The sequence below is a fragment of the Penicillium taxi genome (genome assembly GCF_028828555.1).
Source record: "Penicillium taxi strain IBT 34144 chromosome Unknown utg000006l_segment0_segment0, whole genome shotgun sequence".
In the NCBI taxonomy this organism is placed as follows: Eukaryota; Fungi; Ascomycota; class Eurotiomycetes; order Eurotiales; family Aspergillaceae; genus Penicillium; species Penicillium taxi.
Genome location: NW_026643208.1, coordinates 729,084 through 748,696, shown reverse-complemented (window position 1 = coordinate 748,696; position 19,613 = coordinate 729,084). Strand labels below are relative to the sequence as shown.

Sequence of the window (19,613 nt, the reverse complement as noted above, 5' to 3'; positions counted from 1 at the left end):
ATCATGAATTAGTACCCTCTCGGAAGAATTCCCGATGGACGTTTACGTCACGAAGGAAATTTTTCACTTGTTACATTGAAGGCTGTAAAATGTTTTTAATATCTTAAGCTTAAAATCAGAAGCATAATAGAGTGAAAAGAAAGAGCCGATTTGTTTTAATTGTAATTTTCCTGTGGAGTTTTTGGGGATTCACCCAGTTCTCATATTCAAAAATCGTCCTGTAATCCGCCACTCTTAACACTTTGTAAACGAAGCGGCGGCAGCCAAGATAGGAACGCCTCGGTAGAGAAGATACACTACGTAGAAGCACCTATTTATCGACTCTTCTAGCTATATTATTTTTTTTATTCGGGCACAAGAATTTGAAAAACTCGACACGGTCATTTATAGATACCACACTATTAAAACCAATCAGAGACAGTCAGTATTCAGTCAGTCAGGCTCAAAGACTGCCCAGGTGTCCGCTGTCAGTGTATGTTCCCCAATGGTCAAATCAGGTTTGCTCCTGATATCGATAGCTCTTTTCTGACAAATCCTCATGCTCCAAGCTTCATGATCTTCTCCACGATATCCAACCCACCCATCTTCTTCAGCATTCCATCAAATATTCCGAGAGGTAGAAGACAAATCAGCCTCGCAAGCCAAGCCTGCTCTCCCCTCCAGATCAAGGGGGGTGGCTTCTTCTTGAGCAAATCACCCACCACCGCTGTCGCCCATTGCATATTTGGCATCCCATATTCGGCAGGGCCATCCTGATTCATGGTCTTTTCCACTATCTCGCGTGCTGGATAATATATCGACGTTGCTGGAAGAATTGCTGGCTTTGCCTCCACTTGATTCTTAATTAGATTGGAGCACACCATTCCAGTCTTTAGGTCGACAACAGTGATTCCCATGACGCTTAACTCGAGCCGTAGAGTGTCGGACAACATAGCAATAGCCGCCTTAGAGGCAGTGTACACGCCTTGGAAAGGTAGTACGGTTACAGAGGCCGCAGATGACTGATTAACGATTAAAGCGCCATGGGGGCTTTTGAGAAGCAGAGGTAAGAACGCCTGTGTAACCTCGATATAACTCCAGACATTCAGGTCGAACAGGCGTTTAGCTTCAGCAATGTCCACGTCAGTTACAGGCATGAGATATTCGGCGCCGGCATTGTTGACCAATATATCGAGATTTGGAATCTTCATCACGGCGTTCTTGATCGACTCGCTGGATAGCACATCGAGAACGAGGGTCTCGATCCCGGCGGCTGATACCTGGCCTAATTTGGAAGAATTACGCGCTGTAGCATAGACCTTTAGGCCTACAGCATGGAAGGCGAGAGCGAGGGAGGCTCCGAGGCCGCCGTCGGAACAGCCCGTGATAAGAACAGTTCGTGGTGTCATTTTTGGGTTTAAAGGCCTCAATGTTGAGTGATGGAGCTTTTATAAGCTAAAGCAGAAGTTCAAGACAACCTGGAAGATAATCTTACGATTTATATGTGAATCTTGGAATCTATATGTACAGATCTCACGAGATATCTAAAAATAGGGTACATACTTCGTAATGTACATATATGTGCTTCCAAGGTTCAAAACTTGGAAGGGTTTATTATGTGTCTGTATCTTATTGACTAATTCTTGCAGGTTCACCTTGGTCCTAAAAATAGTAATTATTTACTACTTAACTTCCCCGCCTCCGATCCAGAAGCAAAGGCTATCGAGTCGGGACTTGAATATCCAATAGATCTCTCCAATCAAATGTATAACTAGCACAGACGCAGGCGGCCTGAACGCACTCCGCCATTCCGGCAACCCTGGTGGCCGCGGAAAAGTACGAATCCGAAATCATTGCAGCTTGCTCCGCTGTATTTGGCCACTGTGGGATTTCATATACAGGGCCGGGTCTATTATTAAATATTGAAAAATTCGAGTGCTAACTAAGTAATTGGGGAGCTATGTCATATTGTCAACGGGTTTTACCCGTAATTACGGCAGAACAAAGGCGGAAGAAAACACGGTAAAGGGACCCACTTTAAGCATCTTAGCTCTTCAAGTAATTCAATGATTTGCATCCGTACCTGTTCCCTAACACCTATTACAGGTTGCGCTTTACGCCTCTATAATATCTTTGTGTTCTCTTGAAGTGGTTGTAAAATCTGAGTTTCATTCTTAGTTTGCTATCTATCATAAAGTAACGATTTGATCACAAGACTGTTTTGTTCCATATTCCAACAATAACAAAGACGATGTAAAGGAGGGTAGTTGTCGATCAACTACATTGAAAGGACAGGGTTCACACGTTGCACTATATATACTGGAATAGGGAATGGGTCGTCCTAGATTCTTAGTATATACGTTGTGCAAGGTGTGAAATGTATTCGATTCATCTAGCTACTCGAGTTGCTAATATAGTGTCAAATGGAGGTCTGACTATGGTAGGAATCCCATGGTGGGATTCCATGCTGACTAAAAATAGACTAACTGTAAATGGAATCGGGCCTTTGACATAGTGGTTTACCCGTGACTCGGGGGTCTGCTTGTTCCGCTCCGGGCTGTGGTATTGCAATCCACGTTCCGACAACTTCATTTCGTCTGATCACCGGAGATCTTTCGAAATGATATTACCCAGAGTTGTGTTATTTGAAGCATTATCAGTAGATATTGTGAAAAGCCTATCATTTATCCCGTATTCTTCAAGAGTCTGCATCGATCTATACTTGTTGTCTGATTCGACAAACATATACTATAAGTAGCTAGTTCTTTCATCAATGAAAAAAGCAAACTTCACAACAACCGCGATATTCAGTACTGTAGAGACCACTACACTCGGTGGTTTGTCTACGGTGTTGAGTAGTGGTTCGTTGAAGCTCACCAACTCCTCGCTTACTGCAGTAGGCTTCAATTCCCTTTTACTGCAGTAAGAACTCGAACGCTATTCTCAGTTAGATATTCGAATATCGCCCTTTCGAGCGACAAAGAACCAACATCTTTCAATTGAATATTGGGAATCATATTGATTACGAGAGCATCTCAATGATCTCAGGTTAAAAAATGGTTCGCTTTGGAAAGCCACCGACACCGTGCCGCTTCTGTGCCTTCGCAGCGAATCTTTGGTGACAAGGTGGATCCTGATATATTCGCTTTGACTGATCTGGCTTGTGTCATTAATTGCTACCATTGGATCGAAATTGGGGAACTTGCAATAAATTCTCATCTCTTAGGTAGTGAGTGGATCTCACTCAACCCCACAACCTCGGGTATTTGACCCAAAATTGAGCGAGAACTTCAAAGTCCAGTCTTACATAGTGGAGTTACAAGCCGCAGATAGTGAGTACTATTCACATCTTATTCAGGACTCCGTACGATTTTCTGAGTGTTCAGCTCGGAGTAAAAGCCGGATCGTAGAGGAGATAGTGCATAGAACAGCTGGCGGAGCCAGTCAGTGAATATGAGCGAATGAAAAGAGAGGAATAGGAGGACAGTGCATGATCTCAAAGATGATGTTTTTATTTGAAAGGAATTGTGGGTCCGTACCTAGCAAAAACGGCTACTAATGTCTTAGGTGGAATTGACCTCGGAGATATCCGCACGGTATGTAGTTGGGCATGACACGGGTGTAGATTCGAATTGGGTAGCTTAAGTCATAGTACCTAGATATCATTCCACAATATCTCATAGTCGATACGTAGTCTTGACCTTGGGAGGAAACAACCTTAGAACCTTGGTCGCTTTAGTGCTCAACACTTGCAAATGTTCAGGGTAGTAATTCGATTTTTGTATTTATCATCTTGAGATTATAGCAGTAACTTCTAGGCTTCGGCTCCATAAGGATTTCGAATTGAGTCTCGATGAACAACAAAGAGGCGACTATCCGATTTGTGCTATTGAGGAGCCAGCCACAGCAAGTATACTAGTGACAATTACCATTCAAGCAAGAATATTAAAATGGACACCGACCATCTGCATAGACTGCGTATCGTGAGTTATCTAGTTGATGTTGACGCTCGAACGTGGCGATATGGACTGCGCCACTCCGGACCCGCGGTTTGATGAATTATATCTTGAAAAAAAATAATAATCGAGGAAATACAGATAGGAATACTGTAGTACGAAAAGAAGAGGCCCAAACTTACCGGGCTGGAAAAATGGTTCGTGGCTAGCTGGATTAGATCCACATCTACGTGGCATCCAAAGGCCTTATTTAGATCCAGTTAAGCAAAGATATCCACTACTCGGTATGGCCCATATGGAGTATACTGTGTATCGCTTGATTTATCCCAAATTGAAACCTAGTCTCCGGATGTTTTCGGCTACCTAGGAGAACTAGCTGAGTATGCTTCTAGATAATTCTGTGTTTCTGTTATAAAAGCTTGAACCTGGCGAGGAAATTCCTCTTCATTCCATCTGTGTTAATCTTTCAAGTCTTTGAAGCATTCTTTTTAACTTTCAGGTTTTTTCAAAGCCATCTAAGCAGCAACAATGAGTGCTAAAGGTTAGCAAGTGCACAGCATCACTTCTTTGATGAAACTTAAAGCATTAACGTGAAACAAATAGGTTCAATCTCGAAATCGGAGCACGGCCATCTTGTAGCCATTGAGGCTGGTTCAGGAAGCATCACCCGCTACCAGGATGGGAGATCAACGAGGTTCACTTTCAAAAGACCCTTCAAGCATGTGCCACATGTTCAGCTTACTCAAGACCACGGCAACGATCCTGATACCCCGTTTCACCAATCCTCGATCTACCTCTTGGGCCAGAAGGCCCAAGCTGTTGACCTTACAGGATTCAATGTGGGAACCTTTGCCGATGTTGGCATAACGACTCATTTCCGGTATATGGCTATTGAGATCTCGGAGGCCGCTATCAAACCTATCCGAGGCCACAGCCGTGACAGAAGAGATAGCCTTGACCGACGAGGACATAGTCGGACCCGAGGAGAAAGCCGAACCCGTGGATGGGGCCACACCCGTGGAGAAAGAAGCCGCAGCCGAGACCGAAGAGAAACCTACGACGTCAGAGAGACTTACGGAAGCCACACCCGAAAAGAAAGCCCAAGACGAAGCCGCAGCCGAGATCGTAGAGAAACCTACGACGTTAGAGAAATCTACGACACCAGAGAGAGCCACGGCGGCAGACCCCGGAAAGAAAGCCCAAGACGAAGCCACAGCCGAGACCGCAGAGAAACGTACGATGTCAGAGAAATCCACGACACCAGAGAGAGTCACGGAGCCAGAACCCGGAAAGAAAGCCCAAGACGAAGCCACAGCCGAGACCGAAGAGAAACCTACGATATCAGAGAGACCTACGGCACCAGAGAAACCAACGGACGAAGCCTTAGCAAGGACCGAGAGGGATGCACAAAAGACTGCAGATGTCGATGCGGAAGTCCAAGCCGAGACCGAAGAGGCTACAGAAAATGAAGCCGGAGCTAATGGTGAAGTATATAACCTTCAAAAGCAAAGTTTTCATGAGGAGGTTTCCTGGCAGTGGGTATGGGGCTTCTTCGGGAAAGGAAGATGAAGAAGATGTCATCCAGAGAGTTGAAGAGGAAGATTGATATGTATATTTTAAGTTGCAGATAAATTTCTTATGGATCTTTGGTTGATGGATATTCTATTAGGTTAGCAGTATTCGTACAGATTGAATAGCCGAAATAGCCGAAAGACTAGAAAATTTGAGATGAGTTCATGCGTGCAAAGCCTACCTAACGTATAGAATTACACCCAGCAAGCTGTTCAGTGATACTTTCAGCCACTCATGAATTTCCTAAACCAACCTCCAGGTCTCTCGCAAGAAACTACCTCAATGTCTTCTAGTATTCCTGGGCTGGTAGACATGTAAATAAGATGAGATGGTTGTGAGTTCCCAGGGCATAAGTTCCTTCAGGTGAGCCACAAAATCAGCGTCGTAGTCATGTCTGCTTACCGACAGTATTTGCTTACAATATTCTTTCGAAAAGTCAAGATTCATCTCACGTTGTATCAATTCGGTTTCTTTAGGTTCTCAAGTGCTTAGCACCTCGAGAGTCATCTCAAATTTCTCGTGGTAGAACCACACCATGCCTGGCTTCCATGCATCTGATTATTATTTTGCGGCGTGCAAAACGTCTTTTCAGCCTTCAATTGGGACACCTATATGACTATTCTGGATCCTCTATGATATTTTTACAAGCATCGGGTCTCAATCCTATGCAATATTGGAAATATTTTGAGTGAGAAAGTCAGCTGGTTCTTCGAGTATCAATCTTGATCCACGATGGGATCATCTGCTCCAGCCATCGACCCTGTAAATCATACAACAGAAAACGAATGGGAGACTGCTTAGGTATGTGTCAATCCCATGATATCCAGCCTATCCGCAGCAAAACTTCGCAAGTCATCCAATTGTAGGGGAAGAATATCGCTGGGATTGCGTCCAGGCAAGATAGACCAGCAAAAAACTTCACCGCGAGTTAGATCGATGACGTCTAGATGGCCATTCGCAGGCCGAGGAAAGATAATCTGTATAATTTGAGATCATTAGTATCTTGCTTCAATGGAATTTTGTAGACTTTCACATACCATCTCGAGCGAGTTAGCTTGCCCCCATCGCCATACCTTCAGACTTCCCGAAACCTGGTTGCGGGTATTCTTTCTCCATTTAATCGTGATAACCACCTGGGTGTCTCCCTGAGCACCATTCAAGAGGAGATCTTTATCGTGAATAAGGCGAGAGGCAGACTCCGACCAGCCTGCTTCGATAGCAAATGTCGGATACATTTGTCGATCTACGACAAAAAGCAAATCAGGTTCCTTTTTTGATCCCATCAACGGCCCCGATGAATACTCAATGGTTGTACCAACATTAGGAGAACAGAGGCGGTTTTCCGCTAGCGTGAAAAAATTCAGTGCCGTCCAATTTTGCATTGAACAAGCAATCCACCCATGATGGGCGTCATGCACCTGAACAGGCATCGTCTTGATTCTCAGGGTAAGATTAACACTATCCCACGTTTTCCTTTACTTCATTAGATCAAAGATACATAATTCAAAGGTCGTGTTCGACTTACCGGCAGGAGTACAGCTCATCTATCTCTTCAAAGCACTTGAGTCCCCACTGAGGAGGCACATGGGTATATAGATGATCGCCTGGAGTGTTGCTTGTGACTACCCGAACCACATCTGCTTTAAATTGTTCGATTGTATCAAACGTGTTAACGGAGGTAGTAGTGAGGTAGCTTGATGGGATGTCAGAGGGAGTACAATCGATAGTACGATGAGGCTTAATATTATGTTGAGACATCATACTGAAATTTGAGAGAAAAATTGTTAGAGTCAAAAGTAAGTAAGCACTTATGGAAGGTGCGAAGCTGTGTAAGTGAAAGTGGAAGTGGAGGTGGAAGTAGAAGTGAAAGTGTGGGTGAAAAATGTTGAAGAGGAACGAAAAGGAATAGATGATGCTCATGACGGTAATCATTCTGTCATAAACGCTCTCATCGAAATTAGTGTGATTGATAGCAACGAGTTTGGGTAGATTAGTGGGGCTTATATATTATGGTTATAATTGCAAGATTAGAGTGATATTGTATTCCCAAGGTCCTTTAGTGCAGTATTATAGCAGTCACAACAAACCTAGTTAAAGCTATACTTATTGATCTCAAAGGTTGGAAGTTTGAGACTCAGTCAAATGACTTTTAGAATCTATTGAATAGCTTTACAATAACAGCGACGTTTCACCAGATAGCACGAAGATCACATTATGCTCTGCCAGCTGGGATAAAGAATAAGTCTTGAGATCGATTAAGAGACTTAAAGGCCGACTCTTGGTATTGGAATTGGACCGAGCCAACCTTCTCTCGGTAGAGTTTTTATCATACCAAGTGCGTTTGCTATACCTTCGAAGGGCTTCAGTTCTTCAACTTCCACGGTCCATTGGTAAATAATAGGCCTCCTAACCGAACAAAACTTCGTCGTAATTCTAGCTAAATACCTAGACTCTCACAGCCAGAGTGAGTGGTTATGGCGAACTCCAATGACTCCGATGTTAGAAACCATTCTAAATCACCATGTTTTGTCAGATTCTAGGCTCTCCAGCTGCTTCTCTACAGATTTCATATATTCTATAGTCGTTTTGTGGCCCATAGTCAGGAAAAATCATCACAGTAGAAGAAGATCCATGGATGACGATTCCTTTATCTGAATACTCAGTAAGCATTCATTAGGTCTCGAATAATCACGTGATGAGATTGAGCCCGGACTGAAATTTACTCAGTGAGATCATCTATGCATGTACAGTCCACTGATGAGAAATTATGATCAACACAGAAAAGGTAATGGGATTTGAGACAATTGGTGTTACATAGACTATATTTACACTTATGCTAATAAGTTTCCCTTAAAGAGAAACATGGGAACTACTAGACACATCATGATCTCCCCGCATACACGGAGTATGCTCAAACCTTGCGCTTGAATTGTACAGGGCTCCCTAAGGCCCAGAAATCATCAGAAACAAAGCCATTAGCGTCCATGCGAAAAGAGTTTTTGTGACCGGCAATATGCAGAAGAATAAAATCCTCGCCGGTGAAGAGCTGGCGCGATGAGAGGAAAGATCTCCAAAGACCATAGCTCAGCGCCTTGACAGGAGCCTTCAGGAAACTGGTCGCAGTTTTCTCGGTCGAACCAGTCCTCCTAGCCTCAAGATCAAACTTCTTCGCCCCTTCCTTCGAGACAGCCAGCCGGCGAGTGAAAGTTATACTCGTAGGCGGCACATCAAATTGCAAGGGCTTCATGAATGGGATCGCACGACGAACCTTGAAACGGATGTTGAGCTGGCCTTGAGACTTGACAGCCGACATACTACGAATCAAATTCGTCGTCCGTGACAGGAACAGAGTGCCCATGAGACTCATAACCACGCAGATACCACCGAATAGGGTTTTTTGCCATATCGGGCGTGGAGCGATTGGGTCGTTGAACACTTCATTAGAGTTGTAGACTGCATAGGCGAAGCAGAAGCCCGAAATACCGTACGCGCTAATAATATACGCCCTATGCGAAGGGCCCTTGAAGAGCAAAATTTCTCCTTGCCGTGCCACCTTCAGCGCTAATCGTCCAACGGCTCCAATGGCTCCGGGCTTCGGCCTCAAGTGTGCGGGCGAAGCGGGTTTGGATTGAGGATTTTTAGTTGCTCGAGCGATGCTCGATGAGAAAGACCTCCATGATGAGGGGGATTGAATCTGAAGTCCAGACCGTAATGAAGGGCTGTTGCAATAGGACCAGAATACTCGGAAGGTAGGTGGTCTGACGGACATTATTGCGCGCCTGACATCAAGGTTAGTATGGTCACAGAAGATGATATATTGCTGCAATCTGGATATAAATCATTCCAAATTGGAAGCAACATGCCCCATTAGCTATAAAATAAAACAGGTGACCTACTGAGTTCAATGATCAATCCACTTGTCGTCTTCTCGGAAAGATTTCCGTCGCGGAGAAAGCACGTCGCGGCAGAAAAATGTTCCCGTCCCGGCCGCCGGTGAAGCTCTCCGATGCCCTCAACATTAGCTTCTCCCCAGTTTCGCAATTACGCCAATCTTTCGGATCAAAATTTATACAACGCAGCGCGGTTAGACGCGGTGGTGGGCACTTTGTCGATTCCTTCGCCTTCGCCAATTCAGCCCGCAAGCCGCCTTGCACTATTGAGCATCTCTGGCAGTATCTCAGCATTTCACGTACTCCGTCGCATCGCATATTCAAAATGGCAGCCCGCATCCCCATGAGCCAGGTCCCGGCCATGTTCGCTCGCCGACAGCCCCGAGTGCACCAAATCGCCAGGCGTGAGTCTCCCATGAGTCTCCAATACGTGCAAGCGCAGCGAATAAACGCCATCGATTCCAGCGGACCATCCAACATCAAATGAACCTCTCTCCTCTCATACTAACTTTTAAACTCTTATAGGTCTCCAATCCTCCTCCGCTCCTCAATTCCAGAACCCCGCCTATCCGCTCTACCCTTCGGTTCAACAGCTCCTGCACGAGAAGCATGTCCCTGAATCAGAAGTGTCCAAGATCCCTGCCTCCGGCCCCAAGGGCCGTTTACTGAAGGGAGATGTGCTCGCATATCTGGGCCAAATTAGCTCAGATTACCCGGCCACCCAGGCCGCAACCCTCGCCAAGCTCGCACACCTAGACTTGAGCAACATCAAGATCGCAGCTCCCCCTGCACCCAAGCCCGCTGCGCCGGTCGTAGAGGAGGTCATCGCTAAGCCGACTCCTCTAGTATCCGTTGCTATCTCAGTCTCATTGGCTGCCGTATTGTCTGCACAGAAGAAGCTCCAGGATAGCCTGAACGTGACAGTGCCATTGTCCCGCTTCCTTGCTGTGGCAACGGACCTGGCTAATGACGACCTCCCGCGTTCCAAGAATGATAAGCCATCTGCTGACGAGCTCTTCGATGAGCTACTCGGCGCAGAGCCCATCCAATCTTCCCGTGGCGACTTTATCCCCGAATTGAATGTTTTCGATACTGTCCAGAGTGCCCGCCAGCCGGCCCCTGTGAAGGAAGATCTCATTGACTTCCTTAGCGCCAAGCCTGGCAAGCGCGCTACTGCCCCGGCACCTGTTGCCGAGGATGTCGGTGTTGCCTTGAACACCTTTAGTCTGACTGTCCCCGTTGGCGAGGAAGTGCGCGCGCAGGAGTTTCTGGAGCGCATTAAGACTCTCCTCCAAGTTGAGCCTGCGCGATTGGTGCTGTGAAATTATCATACGGTCATATAATTTTTTGTCTTTGGAGCTATTTTTTTATATCTTGTTCCATGTCAATCTCCATCTCGCGTTCTTGGAGAATTCATGGCTGTTTTTCGTACTGAATTGTAGCATAAACAATTGAATTTCACATTGAGCAACGATCACTTATCACAGTGCGTTCCAAGCTGTCACCCAGGTTGTCTAGGCTTATAGCTGAAAAGAAGTTTCTATCTCTACTTCTGAAAATAGCTAGAAATGACCCAGCATCAACGAGCTCTGCGGCGCTCATGGCTGGGGCGGAGAGGAAGAGGTCAAAGTTTTCCCAAGAGTAGACATGGAAGAATTCCAAGTCTAAGTTCGAGACTGATGACCGAGTCAAAGTCTCAACCGATTTGATCAGCCGGAAAAGCGCGATAATCCAATGTTTGAGCGAAGTTGCGGCCAGAAATACCTGCCTCTGTTTATTTCGGTCAGTTTTTTATTCTTATATTTTTTTTGATCATCTTTTACTAACTATATCAGGGCGATTGTTCACGCCAGAAGCAAGTACTTCGGCATGATTGCATGGAACTTTTCGAAAAAGCGCTTGGAGTTTAACGCCCGACATCACGGAATTAAAGCAACAAAAGGCTTTGATTACATGGTCTCAAAAGAAACCAGGAAACAAATAAATTGAAAATGAATTTATTGATTACCTCCAATCATTCATTGCAACTTTTAGTGGGCCTCATGGAAGTCGTCAATTTATCGACAGTGGGGTTGAAAATATTAACTTGTATGGTCTGCTACACAGCTTTATGGAATGCCTCAACTCTCATATCCTGAGGACGAACCCTCGCGAGCGTGAGAAGATACACCACACATGATGCCTAGGTTTAAGCCTAGCTAAGACAAGTCATTCTTTTATCTTTTTAGCTTCTTGTGATTTTTGGTATACCTATCCGAATCGGCTTTTATTCCGTGCTCGTTACGGACTGATTCCCTCACCGATACTTCCGCCGATATCATTTCACACATTGGCAATTGACTTCGTCTCAGGCCTACCCCTTTCTAAGAAGACAAAGATGAATGCCTTTGCACTGTTCACAGGCAAGTTCACCAAGCGCATCTATGTCTTAAGTCGGGACGATTATTCATCCTGGGATTGGGCGCTGTCCGTCTGAAGTATTGTTTTCTATTAATTATTGACTATACGAAAACACCACCATTTTAGAGATTCCGTTGTCTTCCCCCGAGTTAAACCATGTGTACCCACTATCCGATCAAATAGGTCTTTATCATTCTTATCGATCCCGTGCTCATTACGACTTTATTCTCTTATGCCTACTTGTCGGTTTCTAAGGCCAGTGACTTTTCTGGAGGCCGAGAACACTTCTTAATGTTCAGGGTGTTTTCAGGGTATTTCCATCAGTCTAGGTCCATCAATTAAGTACATTCTCTTCAATTAAAAGGATAGGCATCTAAGTTTACCAGCGAAGAACTGGACTCTAACTATAAAAGAAGATGGAATACTTCAGCCTAGCGTGGATCTGGAATTCTCCAGTTGTATATTATGTAAAGCCAACCGAATAGCATAGGAATAAAATGAATTTGTAGTTGACAAAAGATATCAATCACTGGTTCGAATCAGAGAAGCATTTCATATTGCTTATCTAAAAAGCAAATTCTAAACTATTCATCATCTTCATCATCATCATCTTCATCATCTTCATCATCTTCATCATCTTCATCATCATCATCTTCATCATCTTCATCATCTTCATCATCTTCAGGGCTAAACATAATCTCATCGGTAGTTCGTTGAGCCTCTACAGGAGAACAGCCGACGGAGCGTTCTATGAGAAAATTTAGTTGATTGGTTTAGATGAGAGGCTCCTTGAGTAGACATACGTGGGTATTTTTTTCCTGTACTCCTCAGGTGGCATCTTATTCAGAAGGGCGAGCCGGGCGTCAAAAAGGCTTTGATAATAATCAACGTCCTTAACGACGCTGCTGTCATTGTCGCTGCTGTTATTATCGCTGCTGTTATTATCGCTGCTGTTATTATCGCTGCTGTTATTATCGCTGCTGTTATTATCGCTGCTGTTATTATCGCTGCTGTTATTATCGCTGCTGTTATTATCGCTGCTGTTATTATCGCTGCTGTTATTATCGCTGCTGTTATTATCGCTGCTGTTATTATCGTTTCTGCTCTTATCGCTGCTAGTACAGCCCTGAGTCTTGGTAGGAGAGGCGTGAGACATTCTCGTGAATGTGTATGAGAGATTGTTTTTGTATTTCTGAATAGGAAGGCTGAACGAAATTGATAAAGCCTAGAGTTGTAGTGGAGAGAGTTAGCGGAGCAGAAAAACTAAGACTGGGGGGAACTACAGACTTATGACGCTAAACTCTAATTAGGTATAGTGGCATCGCTATCATGGCGCTAAACCGGAACTGATAACCCTAAACTAATTTCGTTTTTCATAATATCTATTCTATATGGTGTAACTCAGAGACACTGTGGAATCGCTATGATTATGTGTGGCATTTTTGTAGAGTATCGTGGTATTTGTTGCGACAGCCGAGAAACAAGGCCATCAACAGACGGAAAGTATTTCGGCCGAAAAAGCTTCTGCCGAGACAGCGACTCCGGAACTGGATTAGTATATCACGGCATCCTTGAACGATATGCATTCATCGCAAACGACACCCTTGAGCGATGCGCATTCGCGACAGTAATGTCCCGTCTTCACCGTCTCTTCTGTCTCGGACGAATGTTGACATTCGTCCAGAGCAGAGGGGCGCCCATGTACTATAAGTAGCTAGTTCTTTCATCAATGAAAAAGCAGACTTCACAACAACCACAATATTCAGTACTGTAGAGACCACTACACTTGGTGGTTTGTCTACGGTGTTGAGTAGTGGTTCGTTGGAGCTCACCGTTCTCAGTAACGAGCGATTAGCTAGCTACGCTCGCTAAGCGAGCGACAGTATTTTCACGCAGTCAAGATGATACTCTGTATAGATCGCAGAATGATTAATCTTTCCTAATTGGGAATAGCGTATAATTATCTACTTCCATCGGTGGGGCTCTCATAGAACATATCTTTTCGAATGATATCCATAAATATTGACCTTATTTACCATTTTAGCATCGATATCATCTATTAACATTAGTTCTTCATAGGTATGGTAACGGATCTCAAATCCGTCAATTCGTTACCCTCACCACCCTTTATAACCAAGGTTTTTGAAAGCCGCACAACTATCATCCTAGCAACCTTATAGCGAATAGGAGCAGATTTCAGAAGAGTTACCAGGACCTCACCTGTGAATAAATCAAGATCCTTTCCATCCAGTGGGAAAGATCCATCGGGCTTACGACTATAGGGCTAGGCGTAAAGACGTCAGCAAAGGTGAATTAATGTGATTTATCAGATTGGGAATAAACATACATGAGTAGGAATTTATTATTATCTCCAAGAACGTCATTATAGTGTGTACCAATGTGGAATTTAATATATACTATGATTGTTTAATAATCGTTGAAACCCAGACTGGGTCTCCTCAGGCCTTAGTGTTCTTTCCAGACCTAGTCTCTCTAGGCCTAGTGGTCTCTCCAGACCTCAGCTCTCGAATCTTGTAATTTATGATCTTAACTAGCTTCAGATTCTCTTAATATGTCATAGTGGAAAGAAATGTTCAAGGGTATTACTCACTCTTCTTTCTCCACCTTTGAATTCTATCAATTTCCGCCAAGGTTCCTTTCCATCTCTAGGCTACTTCTGCGCGCCGTGCGAGCGGCGTAACTACCACTGGAGGAGCTGGGGTAGAGTCCTGTACCATGACCATGGCCACTTGTGCCGGTGATTCATCCTTGTTGTAGTCAGAATCATCTTCCTGGATCTCTTCCATAGTGGTTCGTGGTCGCTCCAGAATCAGCTGTAACACTCCCGACGATTACATCTCTCCAACAAGCTGCTTAGCTAACAAGAAGTTTTCTATTAGTTAGTAGTTCAGTTTCTGTCTTTTACCTTACATTATTTTCGGCTGAAGTGATCAATTATTCATTCACGTTTCTAATTAGTCACCTTAACCTATAAAATTCATCAGGCAAGGCTGGTATAAGGAGGTTATAATAGTTAGTTGAGTTAACCTAGTGGATCTTGTGGAACCTCCCCGCGGAATAATAAATTAGGCCATGATTAATCCCCACTTAAAGCCCTGGGTTTCCTAGAAAGGTTGCCAAAGACATCACCAGGATACTGTGGAATTAGAATGTTTTTATTAAGGGTGCTAGATAACAGTGATAATCAGAGTTTGTAAGAAACTAGCCTTTACTGTAGAAGGTAACGAAACATTGATATAGTATATGTCGCTGAAGCATTTTCTCCATAAATAAATGATTTAGGAGTGACTTACATTTATTGTAGTGTATAGTCGTATATACGAAGTGATAATAGTAATGACTGGAGGTGCATGCTCGATACCCCGCACCTGTCAATGGATTCAGCTTCACTGGAAGGCTGAGGTATCCATCAGTAAACGACATAAAGTCCACCCTCATCTGATATACCACTGTAACGAAGACAGTCCCGATGACTAGCCAGAAAAAGTCGCACGTCTTCCGGGTGACAGGCCTGTCGAGGGCACTGCCCGATGGGGATCTTAAAACCGTATTACAAGAGACACTTAACGACAACTTCACCGACGACGAGAGATCACATATCAAGGCTGAGATCATAATAGTCCCTTCATGCTACGAAAATGACACACAGAGGGTGGCGCTGGTGCAGTTCCGCGGCGGGGTGCCTCAGTTCCTTCATGAGCTGAGAGTTGATCCACTCGGAGACTGGCAGATCGAGATGGAAGATGATGATATCAACTTTGACTGCAACTTCTTTGGATTTACCCAGCTCTACGCGTCGGACGAAAATAAGCCAGTGGCTATAGAGTAAGAACTACGCCTTTATCTATGTCTAGCAGATTTTAATTAACTAATACCGCAATATAGCATCATCGCCATCACCGGACTAGATGGACATGCGTATGGGTCGTGGCAGGGCAGAGGAAATCTCGGTCGGATGTGGCTCCGTGACTTCCTGTCGAAGGATCTTCCGCAGTGCCGCACCATGATCTACGGATATAACTCTAAGCTGTCGAGCCCCGGTATCGATACGATTCTTGACTACGGGCGGGGGCTGATGGAGGAAATCAAGAAAATTCGGAACACGACAGAGGTATGAGACGCGATCTGACTTGGTTATTGATCGCAACTTCGCAAGTGTGGGCTGATTCTTTGACTAGCTCTATCAGAGACCTTTGATTTTCATCGCGCATAGCTTTGGAGGCATTATCGTGGCTCACGTAAGACCGCCACCCAATTTAAGATATAATATATAATATACTAATATTAACTTATAGTGTCTAGTAAGGGCTATTCAGACAATGGAGGATGACCATCCGGCGATCAAGTCGCTACATCGAGCCACATACGGCATGATCCTCTTTGCCATCCCACATAAAGGATTAGTGATGGATGATATCCAGCAGATGCTAGTAGGGGATCGGAGCAACTATCCGCGAGAGCAATTACTACAACAGATCTCCAGAAACTCGGATGTCCTGATCCATCAACTAGCCGATTTCAAAAATCTGATCCGGGACCGGAAGGTGGTCAGCTTCTATGAGATGGAGCAGACTAGGCGGCTGGTACTGGTCTGTGTTGGTCTTTATCTAAAACAGGCTATAACATATGTTGACGATTGTAATAGGACTCGGAAAGTGGACGATGGAAACGCACCGGGGAGTTTATGACGACGGTTGGCGCAGACTCGGCTCTTCTCCAACTTCCCGACCATATAGAAGATAAGGTGCCGCTATATGCAGACCACTCAATGACGGTTAAATTCGACACGCGCAACGCGACCGGGTATCGAACGGCGCTCGATAAACTGCGGCAGTTCGCCAAAGACGCGCCATCAGTAGTTGCGGGTCGGTTTGGTAGGTGACTTACTTTAGTGTCTTTCTATAAGATAAGCTAACGACGACTGTTTTAGCGCAGACGCGCCCGAAGCCCCAGCCGTGCTCCACAGTGCCTTTTAAGAAGGACCCGATGTTTATAGGCCGTGAGAGTGTGATCAGTATGATTAAGGGAAAACATGGGGTGATCGGTCAGCGTCACGCGCGGGTTGTATTAGTAGGGTTAGCCGGCGTTGGGTGAGCTATCCTATAAGAAAACTTATTAGATTATAACTAACAAAACTACTATTCAGAAAAACTCAGACAGCTATTGAGTACTCTTATCGCGTGCGAGAATTCACACCGTACATATGGGTTTTTTGGATCCACGCTAGTAATACGGCGCGGTTAGAACAGAGCTACCAGCAGATTGCTATAGTAGCGGAGATTCCGGGACGGGACAATCCAAAGACGAACATCCTCCAGCTCGTGTATCAGTGGTTATGTGATCCGCAAAATGGGCGCTGGCTGATGGTGCTAGATAACGCAGATGACGATGGTATCTTTTTTAGGGGTGATCTATCTAATGAACAAGTGCCATTGGTGAACTTCCTGCCCCAGGCTGCCCATGGATCAATGCTGATCACATCGCGAAATCGTCTCGCAGCACAGAATCTGGTAGGGAGCGACGGCCATGTGATTGATGTTCAGCCAATGAATGAGGAAGATTCCCTCGTCCTATTAAGAGGAAGGGCTCTGGCCCCTTACTCTAGAGAGTCTGAAGATGACGAGAAGGCATTGGTCCAGGCACTAGAGTATATCCCACTCGCTATCACGCAGGCTGCGGCGTATATTGCCAATCGGTTGCCCTTTATTACTGTCTCTATATATCTTCAACTTTTCAATGAAAGCGAGTCGAAGCAGATGCGGCTTCTCCAGAATGAGGATTCTGCGGATCTCCGGCGCGATCCCACCATTCGATATGCGGTGATCACAACGTGGCAGCTATCGTTCGAGCAGATCCGCCAGGAGCGGCCCGCAGCGATAAATCTCCTGGCGTTGATGAGTATGTTCGATCGGCAGGGGATCCCGGAAGATCTGGTGCGCGACTACGAGCAAGATATCCTAGAATTCCACGATGCATTAGCGCCGCTACTCAGTTATTCTCTGGTCCGACTAGAAATTAACGAAAAGTTGTTTAACATGCACCGCCTAGTACAACTATCAGTCCGGGCGTGGCTCAACATGCACCAGCAGCTCTATAGATGGCAGGCCAAATCCCGAGGGATTATGGCAAGGGTGTTTCCGGATGGCCAATTCGAAAGCTGGACAAAATGTCGATCGCTCCTTGCGCACGCCAAAAGTGTGCTGAAGTCTATATATGACGAAGATGATGAAGATAGAGTAAATGTCGCCACTCTCTTATCTAAATGTGGTTGGTTTCTATATCTTCAAGGAGCTTATAAAGAAGCAGAAGCGATGCATCGACGGGCGTTAGAAGCAAGAGAGAAGGTGCTTGGACGCGAGCATCCTCACACGCTCACCAGTGTCAATAACCTTGGTTTAGTGCTTGATAGTCAAGGAAAATATGAAGAGGCGGAAGCGATGTATCGACGAGACCTGGAAGGAAGTGAGAAGGTGCTTGGACGCGAGCATCCTAACACACTCACCAGTATTAACAACCTTGGCTCAGTGCTTGATAGCCAAGGGAAATATGAAGAGGCAGAAGTGATGCATCGACGGGCGTTAGAAGCAAGAGAGAAGGTGCTTGGACGCGACCATCCTGACACGCCCACCAGTGTCAATAATCTTAGCTTAGTGCTTAATAGTCAAGGGAAATATGAAGAGGCGGAATTGATGCATCGACGGGCATTAGAAGCAAGAGAGAAGTTGCTTGGACGCGAGCATCCTGACACGCTTACCAGTATTAATAACCTTGGCTCAGTGCTTGATAACCAAGGGAAATATGAAGAGGCGGAAGTGATGCATCGACGGGCGTTAGAAGCAAGAGAGAAGGTGCTTGGACGCGAGCATCCTCACACGCTCACCAGTGTCAATAACCTTGGCTTAGTGCTTGATAGCCAAGGGAAATATGAAGAGGCGGAATTGATGCATCGACGGGCATTAGAAGCAAGAGAGAAGGTGCTTGGACGCGACCATCCTGACACGCTCACCAGTGTCAATAATCTTGGCTTAGTGCTTAATAGTCAAGGAAAATATGAAGAGGCAGAAGCGATGTATCGACGAGACCTGGAAGGAAGTGAGAAGGTGCTTGGACGCGAGCATCCTAACACACTCACCAGTATTAACAACCTTGGCTTAGTGCTTAATAGCCAAGGGAAATATGAAGAGGCAGAAGTGATGCATCGACGGGCATTAGAAGCAAGAGAGAAGTTGCTTGGACGCGAGCATCCTCACACGCTTACTAGTGTCAATAACCTTGGCTCAGTGTTTTATAGCCAAGGGAAATATGAAGAGGCGGAAGCGATGTATCGACGAGATCTGGAAGGAAGTGAGAAAGTGCTTGGACGCGAGCATCCTGACACGCTTACCAGTATTAATAACCTTGGCTCAGTGCTTGATAGCCAAGGGAAATATGAAGAGGCAGAAGTGATGCATCGACAGGTGTTGGAAACACTAGAGAAGGTGCTTGGACGCGAGCATCCTGACACGCTCACCAGTGTCAATAACCTTGGCTCAGTGCTTGATAGCCAAGGAAAATATGAAGAGGCGGAAGCGATGTATCGACGGACGTTAGAAGCACGAGAGAAGGTGCTTAGACGCGACCATCCTGAAAGCAGGCCATCTCCTACTTGCTGACAGGGTTGTGAGGCAGCAGGTCCGTTTAGTTATTGTGCAGGTAGTCGGGTCTGAACAGAGTTACTTTGTGTGTATTGGTCAAGCCGATTTCGAGAATGACTGTATATTTAAATAGCAAACCAGGCTACGGGCCCTTATATTTG

At 45.2% G+C, this 19,613-nt stretch overlaps 7 protein-coding genes across 7 annotated transcripts; 3 read left to right on the top strand and 4 right to left on the bottom strand.

Moving 5' to 3' along the window:
* Nucleotides 1-536: 536 nt before the first annotated feature.
* N7495_009400 (Short-chain dehydrogenase/reductase SDR) lies at nucleotides 537-1,388 on the bottom strand (the record flags this gene model as incomplete). The annotated part of the gene is made up of 1 exon (XM_057212051.1): nucleotides 537-1,388. One exon carries the CDS (start codon nucleotides 1,386-1,388, stop codon nucleotides 537-539), a length of 852 nt encoding a protein of 283 aa, XP_057058914.1.
* Nucleotides 1,389-4,463: 3,075 nt separating this feature from the next.
* On the top strand, nucleotides 4,464-5,504 carry N7495_009399 (uncharacterized protein; the record flags this gene model as incomplete). Its single annotated transcript, XM_057212050.1, is given in 3 exon segments — nucleotides 4,464-4,476; nucleotides 4,539-4,815; nucleotides 4,832-5,504. The coding sequence occupies 3 exon segments, from the start codon at nucleotides 4,464-4,466 to the stop codon at nucleotides 5,502-5,504; spliced, it is 963 nt and encodes a 320-aa protein (XP_057058913.1).
* Nucleotides 5,505-6,304: 800 nt separating this feature from the next.
* N7495_009398 (uncharacterized protein) lies at nucleotides 6,305-6,937 on the bottom strand (the record flags this gene model as incomplete). Its single annotated transcript, XM_057212049.1, has 2 exons — nucleotides 6,305-6,484; nucleotides 6,545-6,937. 2 exons carry the CDS (start codon nucleotides 6,935-6,937, stop codon nucleotides 6,305-6,307), a joined length of 573 nt encoding a protein of 190 aa, XP_057058912.1.
* A 1,481-nt stretch (nucleotides 6,938-8,418) lies between these two features.
* Nucleotides 8,419-9,276, bottom strand: N7495_009397 (uncharacterized protein; the record flags this gene model as incomplete). The annotated part of the gene is made up of 1 exon (XM_057212048.1): nucleotides 8,419-9,276. One exon carries the CDS (start codon nucleotides 9,274-9,276, stop codon nucleotides 8,419-8,421), a length of 858 nt encoding a protein of 285 aa, XP_057058911.1.
* A 203-nt stretch (nucleotides 9,277-9,479) lies between these two features.
* pdx1 (uncharacterized protein) lies at nucleotides 9,480-10,719 on the top strand (the record flags this gene model as incomplete). Its single annotated transcript, XM_057212047.1, has 2 exons — nucleotides 9,480-9,801; nucleotides 9,923-10,719. 2 exons carry the CDS (start codon nucleotides 9,480-9,482, stop codon nucleotides 10,717-10,719), a joined length of 1,119 nt encoding a protein of 372 aa, XP_057058910.1.
* Nucleotides 10,720-12,381: 1,662 nt separating this feature from the next.
* N7495_009395 (uncharacterized protein) lies at nucleotides 12,382-12,953 on the bottom strand (the record flags this gene model as incomplete). The annotated part of the gene is made up of 2 exons (XM_057212046.1): nucleotides 12,382-12,484; nucleotides 12,601-12,953. The coding sequence occupies 2 exons, from the start codon at nucleotides 12,951-12,953 to the stop codon at nucleotides 12,382-12,384; spliced, it is 456 nt and encodes a 151-aa protein (XP_057058909.1).
* A 2,334-nt stretch (nucleotides 12,954-15,287) lies between these two features.
* N7495_009394 (tetratricopeptide repeat protein) lies at nucleotides 15,288-19,470 on the top strand (the record flags this gene model as incomplete). The annotated part of the gene is made up of 7 exons (XM_057212045.1): nucleotides 15,288-15,643; nucleotides 15,704-15,929; nucleotides 15,997-16,056; nucleotides 16,114-16,407; nucleotides 16,464-16,692; nucleotides 16,749-16,908; nucleotides 16,965-19,470. The coding sequence occupies 7 exons, from the start codon at nucleotides 15,288-15,290 to the stop codon at nucleotides 19,468-19,470; spliced, it is 3,831 nt and encodes a 1,276-aa protein (XP_057058908.1).
* Nucleotides 19,471-19,613: the final 143 nt, after the last annotated feature.